We start from the raw sequence: 12,547 nt of genomic DNA, 5'->3' as shown, positions 1-12,547 counted from the left end.
TAGGCTCCCGCTGGTTCCGAAATGCGCCGCTACTGGGCGCAGCGCAGGACCGCCTTCCGTCCAGGAGAGAATCCTCGGTGCCGGTCCCTGCGGTCCCTGAAACCTGCTCAGGTAGGACCTGGGCGAGCCCGGCGTCGCCACCTTTTCTGGGCGAAGTCGCCTGCTCTCAGCGCCCCGCTCTGCCTTTCCTGCGCCGAGCAAAAGCGGGGCACGCGGCGTCTCCCTAACGGCGGGGCTGTTCCTGGGTCGCTCTCTTTGGGGACCCCGCGGGCTCCGCAGGACGCGGGGGCGGTGGAGGATGGGCGGCATTTCTGCCCTGGACCCGCACAGGTGAGCAGTTCCCTGCGCGGCTTCTAGAGGGGCCCCGGCGGGAGCGGGAGCGCGCCCGGGACGTCTTTCTGGCTCTGGAGGCGAGGAGGACCGCGGCGCTGGCAGCCTCGTCTAGAGCCGGGAGCCGCTGCGAGGGGAGCGTCCCGACGGGGCGCTTCTGCGGATGACGAAGCGGAGGGCAGCGGGTGGGCGGCCTTAGGCAGCGGAACTCCCTCCCGCAGGAGGCGTTGGTGGGTCCCAACTTGGTTGGCTTTAAAAGACGACGAGGCAACTCCACGGAGGAGGAGCGGGCTATGGATGGAGGCCTCCTAGGATGGCTCTGCTCTGTCTCCAGTCCGAGGCAGCAGCGATGCTTCTGAATCCCAGTTGCTGGGAAGCGCAGCTGAAGAGAGATGCTCTTGCGCTCGGGTCTTGCTTGGGAGCTTCCCACGGTGACGGGGGCACCCGGTTGGCCACTGTGCAGCCAGAAGGCTGGACTAGATGGGCCCTTCTGAGGGAACCTCCAGCTCCAGAGGCGGTCTATCTCGATCCCTAGGTTTTTAGGGGTATTTGGCCCAGCAGGCTCTCCTTATGTTCTTATGGCAGAAGGGGGCGCACAAGGAGGCCCTAGGTATCTAGGGTGCGGGGGGGGGGGGTGCGGTGGAGTTCCTGGCTTCGGAGTTGCGCGGTTCCTGGGGGGCGAAGGGAGAACTACTTTCTGTCCCGAGCACAACAACAACCCAGATGAAAGAGGGGGCGGTGGCCGGGAAAGGGAGCTGGACCAGCCGGGCCGCATTCCTGCTTCTTTCTGCCCCGCCTGGGGGCCGCTTGGCCCGGGAACCGGAGGAACATGGGGGGGCGGAGAGGCTGGGCGCGGCTCCTCCCTTGGTTGGCACGCGCGCGGGCGAGAGGAGGAACCAGCCTGTCGGGAGAGGCTCCTCTCTCCCTCGACGGGGGTCCCTCTGGCGACCGCCCCCCTCGTCCAGCCTGGATGCGCCCGTGAGAGTGGAGAGGTGTGGGGGCTGCAGAGATGGCGGGGCCGTTTGTCCCGCTCAGGAGGCCAACCACGGCTGCAGGGCGGGGCGCTCCAAATCGGCCTACCTCGCAAGGTTGTTGCTGTATGGATGACCCAACAGAGCATCTCATAGAATCATAGAATTGTATTCGGAGGGTCATGTAGTCCAACCCGCTGCAATACAGCAGGAATCTCCTAAAACTTCTACTGTATTGCGCCTTCTTTGCCTGCCTGTAGCGCGCGAGCAGACTCGGCTGGCCCATCGCTGGACCCACGAGCGCCTCCCCCCGCCCCACGGGACCGAGTCCTGGCTCAGATTGCTCTCAGGACGCCTCTCGGCGGCCCCCGTCGGGGGTTCCGTTTGCGCTTAGGGCACCCGCCCCGTCCCCGCCCCCAGTTCTTGACAGCCCAACTGGCAAGCCACGCTCTCCGGCCCAAGTCGACCCCGTTTTGTGGTGTGCTCGCTGCCCGGCCGGCGGGCCGTGGACCCACGGACTGGGCGAAGCGGCCTCGGGAGCCGTCGGGGAGAGAAGGAAGGCCGCCAAGCCAGGCGGGGCGGCGGCGGCGTCTTTTCTGGCCGGCCTCCGAGGGCTGAGCGCCAGCGGAAAGGAACCGACCCACATGCCGTCACCGGCGGTGGTGGCAGCAGCACCGCCTGCCTCTGAGAAGCTGCGCGGCTCTGGCTGGGCTGAGAGAAGGAGCGCCGGAGCCGGAGGGCTCAGAGGACCGCCCGCAGCAGCAGACCACTTGCTCAGAGGCCGGGAAAGGCGACCAAGAGCTGGTCTGAAGGGCTAGACTCCCAAGGCAGCGGCTCTGCCTCCAGAGCGGTCTCTGAGCTGCTGCTGCGGTTTCCATAGAACTGTACAGCTGGAAGAGGCCCCCAAGGACCATCTAGTCTGCAAGGCAGGAATCTCAACTAAAGCATTGCCATGGAGAGTTGGTGTGAGGGGGGGGGGACCTTGAAAGCCCTAAACAGCCTCGGCCCAGTAGACCTGAAGGAGCATCTCCACCCCCACCATTCAGCCTGGACACTGAGGTCCAGCTCCGAGGGCCTTCTGGCAGTTCCCTTGCTGCGAGAGGTGAAGTTACAGGGAACCAGGCAGAGGGCCTTTTCGGTGGTGGCTCCCTCCCTGTGGAACGCCCTCCCATTAGATGTCAATGAAATAAACAACTATCTGACTTTCCAAGACACATGAAGGCAGCCCTGTTTAGGGAAGCTTTTAATATTTAATGCTGTATTGTTTTTAACACTCGATTGGGAGCCGCCCAGAGTGGCTGGGGAAACTCAGCCAGATGTGTGCAGTTCTGGGCACCACAGTTCAAGAAGGATACTGACAAGCTGGAACGTGTCCAGAAGAGGGCAACCAAAATGGTCAAAGGCCTGGAAACGATGCCTTATGAGGAACGGCTTAGGGAGCTGGGTATGTTTAGCCTGGAGAAGAGAAGGTTAAGGGGTGACATGATAGCCATGTTCAAATATATAAAAGGATGTCATATGGAGGAGGGAGAAAGGTTGTTTTCTGCTGCTCCAGAGAAGCAGACACGGAGCAATGGATTCAAACTACAAGAAAGAAGATTCCACCTAAACATTAGGAAGAACTTCCTGACAGTAAGAGCTGTTCGACAGTGGAATTTGCTACCAAGGAGTGTGGTGGAGTCTCCTTCTTTGGAGGTCTTTAAGCAGAGGCTTGACAGGCATATGTCAGGAATAATAATAATAATAATAATAATAATAATAATAATAATAATTTATTATTTATACCCCGCCCATCTGGCTGGGTTTCCCCAGCCACTCTGGGCGGCTTCCAGGGCAGGAGGGGGCTTCTGCAGAGGGTCCTTTCAGGAGGGCAGTTTGGCACCAGGAGCCTGGCTGGGGCTCTCCCTCCAGCCCCTGTTGCCACCCTCATGAGAGCAGGTGGGGCTCCAGGGTGGCATGCAGGAGGGGTCCTCTCTGGGGCAGCTTCTTCTCCTCCCTAATGCTGTGGCAGCCCTTATAGGGCAGAGGTCCAGCCAAGGGGTTTGGGGGGTGGCACACAGGTCAGGGCAAAGCCTCAAAGTCATTGTGGGGAGCCAGGCAACCAGCTACTACTCTGTGGGGTTCACAGTAAAGAAGACTTAACCTGAAATAGTCATGGGGGGGAGAGGAGGAGTGGGGAAAGGCTGTTTTTTTGGGGGGGCTCCCTCTTCCCCCTGCTTTTATCCACTGAGTGATGCTACAGTCTCCTCCCTTTGCTTTCTTTCAGGTGCCCAGCCCCAAGGCTGTGGGGCAGAAGCCACGGGAGCCTTGATGCAGTGAGGACATGATCCTGCCATGGCACGGTAAGGCCGTGGGGAAGTGGGGCAGAGGATATGGGGGGAGGGGGGCACTCCTTGTGCAGCAACTAGAGATGGGAAACAACTGCAGGAGCTAGGCCTCTGAGTCCTCAGGCTACCTGGGGGCCAGATAGTGGGCAGGGGCAGGGAGGTGGGTGTCTTGGCATAGGGGGCTGGGCATGTGCTTGAGCATGATTTAGTGTTGCTGAGAGAGGATGCAGCCTGGCTCTGCCCTTCCTGGATCACCTCTGCCCTATTGATGCCCCTTGAGCAAGAGGGAACCTCTTTTGGGGCTGCGATGCGGCTGAGAGGCACCGGGCTCCCTCCAGACCCAGAGAAGAGAGGTTGAGATGCTCAGGTGCCTTCTGAGGGTCTAGGGTCATAGAATCATAGAATCTTAGAGCTGGGAGGGACCCAAAGGTCCTCTAGTCCAGCCCCCTGCGATGCAGGAATAGCAGCTGAAGCATCCATGGCAGAGTGGCAGTCACAGGGGGATAGAAAGCCTTTTACCAAGTCCCTCACCAAAGACTCCTGGGTAAGCTAAGCAGGCAAGGAGCAAAAGGAGAGGTCTCTTGTGCATCTGGAACTGGTTAAGCCACAGGAGAAGAAAGTAGGAAGACATGGAGGACTCTCTGAATGCAGAAAGTGGAGTCCCCCAGCATGGGCACCAATGTCAGGGGGCTGTGAGTGCTTGGGCACCCTCTTTAATATAATTGTGGGAGCCGGGCACCCACAAAGTTAATAATAATAATAATAATAATAATAATAATAATAATAATAATAATAATAATGGCTCATCGCCGAAGAATTGATGCTTTTGAATTATGGTGCTGGAGGAGAGTCTTGAGAGTCCCATGGACTGCAAGAAGATCAAACCTATCCATTTCTGAAGGAAATCAGCCCCGAGTGCTCACTGGAAGGACAGATCGTGAAGCTGAGGCTCCAATACTTTGTCCACCTCATGAGAAGAGAAGACTCCCTGGAAAAGACCCTGATGTTGGGAAAGATTGAGGGCACAAGGAGAAGGGGACGACAGAGAATGAGATGGTTGGACAGTGTTCTCGAAGCTACAAACATGAGTTTGACCAATGCGGGAGGCAGTGGAAGACAGGAATGCCTGGCATGCTCTGGTCCATGGGGTCACGAAGAGTCGGACACGACTAAATGACTAAACAACAACAACAACATTTATACCCCGCCCATCAGGCAGGGAGAGAAGCAGTTCAGCTCCATCCTACGCAGGCAGCCAGCAAAGCATCCTTTTCCAGTCTCTCTGCCTCTCCCTGCAGAAAAGGGTTCCTCCCTGGCTGCAGATAGAATCATAGAATCATAGAATCATAGAGTTGGAAGAGACCACAAGGGCCATCCAGTCCAACCCCCTGCCGAGCAGGAAACACCATCAAGGCATTCTTGACATATGCCTGTCAAGCCTCTGCTTAAAGACCTCCAAAGAAGGAGACTCTCCACCACACTCCTTGGTAGCAAATTCCACTGCCAAACAGCTCTTACTGTCAGGAAGTTCTTCCTAATGTTTAGGTGGAACCTTCTTTCTTGAAGTTTGAATCCATTGCTCCGTGTCCGCTTCTCTCCAGACCCAGAGAAGAGAGGTTGAGATAGGAGGAGGAAAAGTTGCTGCTGACCACTGCAACGTGGGCACCCACAATCCCGAGAGCAAGGTGGCGCCCCTGCCCCCACGGATCAGGATTGGGACTTGGGTTTTTTAGCTGGTTCATAAATGCTCAAGAGGTAGGAGTGAGCAGTGGGGGCCAAGTTTCCTGACGACACCCTAATTGTTCAGAGTGGTTAAAACAAAAAGAGCTCCAAAAGGATGGCTCCAAACTGAGTAAAGGGGAAGGGGAAATGGCCAATGCAGTTCCATGTGGAAAAGTGTAAAAGTGATGTCTGTTGAGGCAAAAGACCTTATATTTGCATATATACTCATTAGGTCTGAACTGGGAGAGACTGGCCTGGCACAAAACCTTGGGGTTGTGTGTACAGTTTTGGTCACCTCACCTCAAAAAGGGTATTGTAGGAGTGCCTGGCGTGCTCTGGTCCATGGGGTCACGAAGAGTCGGACACCACTAAACGACTAAACAACAACAACAACAAGGAAGACACAACATGGTGGATGCTTATAAAATTATGTGAGGCCTGGAGAAAGTGAAGAGAGAAACGTTTCTCTCCTTCCCTCCAAATACTTGTGGAAATCAAATGAAGCTTGTTAGGGAATTTTATAGGGGGGGGGCACCCAAACGAGGCTTCATTTGGGAATCAAGATTGGCACTAATGCCCTCAAGGGGACCCCATTTGATCCTACAACACCACTCTAGTATCGCACCAACACGAACCCCTCAAGATCAAGCCCTGAGTAATAAAGGCTCCCTTTCCTACCCTTTCTCTGTTGCCTGAGACTCTATGTAACCATATTTCTTTATGAATGAATACAGTGTATCTTTATTTCTAAATGAAACCTCCTTTTTGCGACTCTGGCCAAGGGCTCTCAGGGATGCAGGGAACAGCCATAATCCCTTAAGCAAGAGGTCAGGTAGCCAGGGTGGTGCTCCTCTGCATATCCATAATCCATTCAGGTACCATCTCCTGCCATTCCCAACCCTCCGAAGCCAGAGGCAATACACACAACTGGACCCATTGTTTCCCCCCACCAGGTACTCAAGGATCCCTTCCCAGATACTTACTGGTACTTGCTTAACAATGTCCTGGGACATCCTTATGCTAATCCTGCTTACCTCCTGTTTACCTGTATGCTAATGCCCCTTGCACCTTCCCCTTTTCTGACGTTTTACCCTGTCACAAGTGATGTATGTATGATGCTTTCGATGTGCATTATGGGATGGTGGTGGGAAGTTTTAAAAGTTCTTGCAGCCCTGTTCACAGGGTTCAGTCTGGCATTGAACCTGCTGCGCAGTAATAAACCTTGCTGTTTGCTCCGGATCATGGCTGGACTCCTTCCTTTTATACTCCGCAACGACCACAGGCCCTTGCCTGATGAGCTGGGTGGCTGAGCATTCTCGCACCCAGAATTTTGCCCTAACATTTGGCGCCCGAACAGGGACTTGCGGTTCTCCTGTGTGGCTGACTGAGGGCCCCAAGATCTTCAGCCGGCACCAGGCCCTTTTGCCTGGGAAGACCCCTTTGGACCCTCGGCCATCCTCCAGGCGGTAATCTGCAAGTCTCGAAGGACCCAGCCAGGGAGCAAAGGCAAGAACCGGCCGGCCAGCTTCTTCATCCCCAGGATCAACACGGAGGAGTGTGTGAGTATAAGGTTAAAACCCAGTGCACTGGTGGTAGCGGGGTGGTATCTCCTGGCAACTGAATTCTCTGCCCTCTTATCTATCGTGCTTTCTGTCCTGTCTCTCCGGACCGTGTGCCGTGCTCAACTCGAAAGGGGAGTTCTGAGCTCTATCTCTGTTGCTTCTCCACCCCCCCTTTTCCAGAAAAGAGTGGGGGTCCTTTGGTCAGCCGCCCTGGCAGGAAGGCCCTGTCCAAAAGCAAGGGACCAAAGGCTCTTTTTCAACCACTTCAGCCAGCAGGCTGAAGCCTTTTCTGTCCTGTCTTTACCCCAGCCGCACTGGTCGAGCCACGTAACACGTGTATCGTGCGTGAGCCCGCTTCCAAAAGCAAGGGGGGTATTCCGGAGCGAAAAATTCTATCCAAGGGGGTACCTGATCTGGCACCGCAAAGCGTGGGCGTCCAGTAGGGTCCCCTATTTCTCAAGATTGTGACGATAGGTAGGAGGTTGCCAGGAGGGGTAGCCTAACAGGGATTAGGCAGGACATGGCAGAGTGGTTGGAAGCACCCCAAAGAGAAACGGGAAAAGTGAGCACCAAAGGTCTGGGGAGGAAACCAGATAGCTAGGGCTCAGGAGAAACTCTGTGAAATAGCTAGGTAACTTTATTTAGGACTGAGAAACAATAGGAATGGTATATATATGTTTTCACGTTACATGTTGTCTGTTATTTGTTTTGTCTGTTAAGTGTGTGTGCATCTGTTCCTTGTGTCTGCTAGAGATCGTTGTTTCCCTTGAAATAAATAAGAAATGTAATCAAGGTTTGGGAATGTAAGGAGTTTGTGTTTAAAAATTGGCCATGACCTCTACAGACTGCCTTCCTTAAGTTAAAAAAAAAAAAAAGTTTAAAAATAATAATAATGCAAGCTTGCTTAAATAATTTTATGTTAAGGGATTGATCAACCCAAAAACATGGCAAATATTGAAAAAGGGTGGAAGTGGTGTGTGAATGTTTGTTGGTTGTAAGAGGCTGTAGAAGGCCAATCTTTCTCCAGAGAGTAAAAGAGGGTGTGTGTGTATACCTACCCCTTTCTGTACAGAAAGGGGGAGCAGGAAGGGAAAAGGGAGATTGTAACTTTGAAAATGTTTGTTTGTGAACTCACAATGTTTAAGGTCTGTGTAACAAGGGAGCCATGTGCTCTGTATGTAATGTTTCTGCTGCAACCAGCTTCATTGAGCACAACAGCTCTTTGCAAGCTAAAATGCAGTGTCTATATTTCATAAAGCCTTAGGTAGGTCTCCTTCTGAGAGAAGAGTGTTGTTGTTATGAGGAATCCTTGGAAGTATTAGGACCATGTGACTATGAAATATGGTGTTCCTTCTAGGGAAATGTTATTAAAAGTAGAGGCTCCATAGCCAGCAAATGTCTATCTGAGTCAGTTTAACCTTGGTCCAGTTGGACAGAATGGTGGTAGTGAGAAAGTAAATTCCCTCTTAAAACTGTTTATCCAACCCTCAGGTTTGCTAAAGGCCTCCATGTAAAGTTGGTACTTTTAATCTTCCCCTTCCTTCCTTTTCCCTTAGTACACATGTGTGCTTCCGTGATAGGGCATAGCCCGTGTTTCCTTCCCAGTTAGCCATCTGTACTCAAATGTATGTGTATCCTGCTTTGAAAGGGCGATGATAGTGTTGAGATCCCCATATTTCAGAAGGGATGGACTAGATTACTCAAGATCCCTTCCAACCCTACCAGACTCTTGCAAATGGGGGGGGGAGTTAAATGAGGAAATTGTATGTTGTATGTGATATGAAAGTGCTAGGTAGGTGGAAGGAGAGAGAGAGAGAATGTGTTTGAAATTGCATTTTGTATGTGATGTGAAGGTGCTAGGTAGGTAGAAGGAGAGAGAGAGAGAATGTGTTTGAAATTACATTTTGTATGTGATGTGAAGGTGCTAGGTAGGTAGAAGGAGAGAGAGAGAGAATGTGTCTGAAATTGTATGTTGTATGTGATGCGAAGGTGCTAGGTAGGTAGGAGAGAAAGAGAATGTGTTTGTAAGTAACCTTGAAAATGCTTGCTCAATACTTTGAAAATATTTTGAAACTTGAAAATGTTCACTTCATGAGGTGTGCAAATGTTTGTTATTGAGAGAGGCTCAAAAGGGGAGTCTTTCTTCAAGTGACTAGAGGAATATTGACTAAAGGAAAATTGAACAGCTATTCCTATAAAGGTGATTTGTTTGTCAAAAGTAGAGCTTCCTTAGCCAGGAATTGTCTATCTGAGTCTAGTTTTAACTTCAATTGTGTTGGGCTCCTGATATAACCTCTTAAGGAAAAACTCATCTGCTAAAGGGTTCTGTATAAAGTTGGTATTTTAATTCAAATCTTGTGGATCCTGTATCTTAGAGGGTTAGACTAAATGACCACAGGGTCCCTTCTAACTCCCATTTTAGAGCTATGTGAAAGGCAATGTGTCTGATGTGGTGATGGGTTGAAATTCAGCCCAGCTCTGCTTTCTGGCAAGGAAAGATTATTGGTTTTCAGAGTTAGAACAAGAGTGTCTTTTTTAAGGAGTGATTATATGAGTTTTACCATTTTGTCTATTAAGGTTTAAAGTTTAAGCACATATAAAAGTCTTGACCATTTCCCCTTGTAAATAAATGGCAGAATATATCTTATGAATTGTGACCCTGTAGCCATTTTCCCATATATGAGGGGGCAGGGAATTTTAGTCTGCCCATGGCTGAAGTTATTTAAAACAAACAAACATTTGCAATTTATGAATTCTGACTGGTCATTTACCCGTACATAAGGGGGCGGGTCATTGTTCCGCTAATGACTAGAGGGAAAGCACACTAATAATAATAATCCACATTTGTGAAATATTTTGAATAAAAGTCTGCACCCCAAAAACCCTGTAGATAAAGGGGGCAAATCTAGATTTCTTTTGCCTGGGGTATGAGATGTTTATATAGTACAGTAAACATGGCTAATTAGTGCCATGACTTCATTAAGGAGTTTAATTTGACCAAACTTTTCTTGCAGCTTTCTGGTGAAAATATTGCGTTGTCTGGATATTGAAGTTTTATATATTTAAAGTTTAAGATTTATAAGCCTGCTTCCTAAGCAGCAAGGAACAGGAAATAAGAGGTCAGAAATATCTCAGGACACAAAGGCTAAAGAAATGGATTTAAACTTACCAAAGAATTTAATTTGACCACTTTTTGTTGCTGGTTTGGTGGAAGTGTAAATTGCTGGGTTTCTGGGTAAAATCTAACCTATTCACCCTTCCCTTCCTCTATTCAAATGGTGACTTAGCCAACAGCTGCAACACTTTCAATTGGTACAATGGATTTCTAAATCATGAACTCTGTACATGCACAGAGACTATGTCAGCTTGAAGAGAAAGAGAGGAGAAAAAGAAGGTTGTAACTTAAGAGGTGTCAAGGTTATACTCTGCACATGAAATATTATTCAAATTTCTTAATGTAAAGCGCCCTTCACACTTGGAAATTCATAGAAAATAGCTGTCTTCTCTTCATACTACCCTGATGGTCAGATCCACCCAGTTGACAGACAGACTATGCAAACTAAGGCTCTGTTATAAGAATTTTAAGGTCACATATATAATAATTGTTCATAAAACATGTACATGAATGTACAGGCACATGTCTGAAGCAGCACAGGAAGACAGGCCTGACTGACACCATTTTGACTCTCTGAGCAGGTGTTCCTCTGCAAGGAAGAAGGGGGTGGGGGGAACCTTCTCATTGTCTCAGGTAATCCCTGGCATCCTGATACCCGAGTGCCAGACAAAAGGGTGTGATTAACTTGGCTGGGAAACGGGGAAATGTAAATATCTCTTGTTGATTGGGTTTTGGGGGCAGGGGGCAGGGTCCAGACTGCTCAGATTACTGCTACCAGACCTCCCCTTTCATGATGTACCTATGATGAATCTAGGGAGGGCGGTCTTGGGCTACACCCCTTCTGTGACGTATGGGTCCTTTTCCTAGCTTCCATTTATTAAATCAGTTTTCCATTATTTTCCCATTCACCTTCAAATCTTTAAGGTTACAGTCCAATATTAACATGTGTGGTCTTTATAATGTCTTCGTATTAATTGATAGTAACTTTTTCCTTTTAATCTGATATCTTTGTGTCCAGTCCATCTGAAAAAAAATGTTGTTTGAGTGGTAATCTAAATATCATTTTGTTTTATTTATGCAATTTTTTTTGCATTTCTACCTTTTCTTCCTGTACATACGAATGTAGCATCTAAGTCATTCTTTCCTGTAAATAATAATAGTAATAATAGTCCCTTTCAAACAGGATACGCGAACCTCAAAGAGAATTCAGAACCACATAAGGAAAATGTTAATAACTTGTGTCCTAATTAACAACATTTTTGTCCTTTGTTTCCTCCACAGCCAAACTAGGTGAAGTAAACTAAACAGACTGAGTAGACAATAACAGCAGTAATTAAATATAAATGATAATAATAATATTTAAATGAATAAAATGCTTAACTATGATGAATTACAAGGATATTTTCTCTCTTCGACCTCAAGACTCTGTGCCCTAGGATTTAAAAGCAGCCAGAATTGTCTCAAGCTCACTTGATGACCTCAAGACATACAACTGATATATAATTTACGTTGTGTGATATTCGACAAAAACATTGAACTACTGTACGTCTGACAGTATGTTATTTACACAAAAGGGGGGACGCCCCCTCCACACTTGTAAATTAATAGAAAATTGCTATCTTCTGGTCACTGGGCAAATGCTTCGTCAGTAAATGCTTCCTTGAGATGTACTAATCTCACATTTACCTCTACCATATACTGGTATTAATCCTGGTGTATTTTGCCTCTTGTTTTCTTCCACAGCAAAAAAAAAAAAAAAAAAATAGAGAGGAGATACAAACAGTAATCCCTTTTATTCTTTTAGTCTTTCTTCCCTTACAGGCATTCTTCCCCCCTGCTATATAAAGTTGACTTCCCTCTGTTTTGGGCTTTGATGCTTCTTTTTAGGTTGCAAATAATCTGCTTTCATTTATTTATTTATTTTTCCATTATGTCTATGAAATTAACCTAAGTACTTCCAAATACAGTATTGTTTTGTAACTGCATTCTGTCAGGTAGCACCTTTAAGTTATCTTCATAAAGTTCTCTTTTAGCAAAAGAACCAAACAAACTTAGCAGGTAATAACAGTAGTAACTATATAGAAAGGCGATGAATAAAATACTTAAATGCATTAAGATTTTATTGTTTACAGCTTCCCAAGAAGACTCTGGCCACAACAATCACATTCCAAAAGGATATGGACTGACAAAAAGGGGGGGGGGGAGATGAATTGTAAGGACATTTTCTGTCCCTTTCTAACCTCAAGCAAATGTGCCAAATGGCTAAAGATGTGTGAAAAGGCAAGAACTGCCTCAAAACCACAGATTTCCTCAAAGACATCCAACTGGGGTGGAATTAATAATTGTATGTTGTGTATATTATGTGTTATTATGTAGAATTGCTGAACTATGTCTGATAGTGTGTTATTTCCATGGGGGGAGGGGGGACCACAGTTTTTGTGTAATTGTTTTTATGTTTACCATACTTTTGCTTTTACCCCATTGGAGGGTTCTCATGCATTTTTATACTTTCCAGTAGAT

General features: G+C 48.4%; 1 protein-coding gene across 6 annotated transcripts in view; it reads left to right on the top strand.

The window, feature by feature from the left end:
- The window catches only part of TRIM3 (tripartite motif containing 3), a 37,480-nt gene continuing 24,933 nt past the window's right edge, over positions 1-12,547 (top strand). For 3 of the 6 annotated variants that reach the window (XM_060274098.1, XM_060274096.1, XM_060274091.1), the window contains exons 1-2: positions 219-330; positions 3,568-3,643. Coding sequence is in view for 2 of the 6 variants with exons in the window: in XM_060274096.1 (XP_060130079.1) it covers positions 3,636-3,643 (8 nt within the window). In the remaining 4 variants the exon portion in view is untranslated. Of the gene's footprint in view, positions 112-218; positions 331-2,722; positions 2,746-3,567; positions 3,644-12,547 lie in introns of those variants that run through there. The other 3 variants (XM_060274097.1, XM_060274092.1, XM_060274094.1) reach the window with 2 other exon arrangements.

The sequence above is a fragment of the Zootoca vivipara genome, chromosome 4 (assembly GCF_963506605.1).
Source record: "Zootoca vivipara chromosome 4, rZooViv1.1, whole genome shotgun sequence".
Taxonomy (NCBI): domain Eukaryota; kingdom Metazoa; phylum Chordata; class Lepidosauria; order Squamata; family Lacertidae; genus Zootoca; species Zootoca vivipara.
This window is presented reverse-complemented; position numbering and strand designations above follow the sequence as displayed.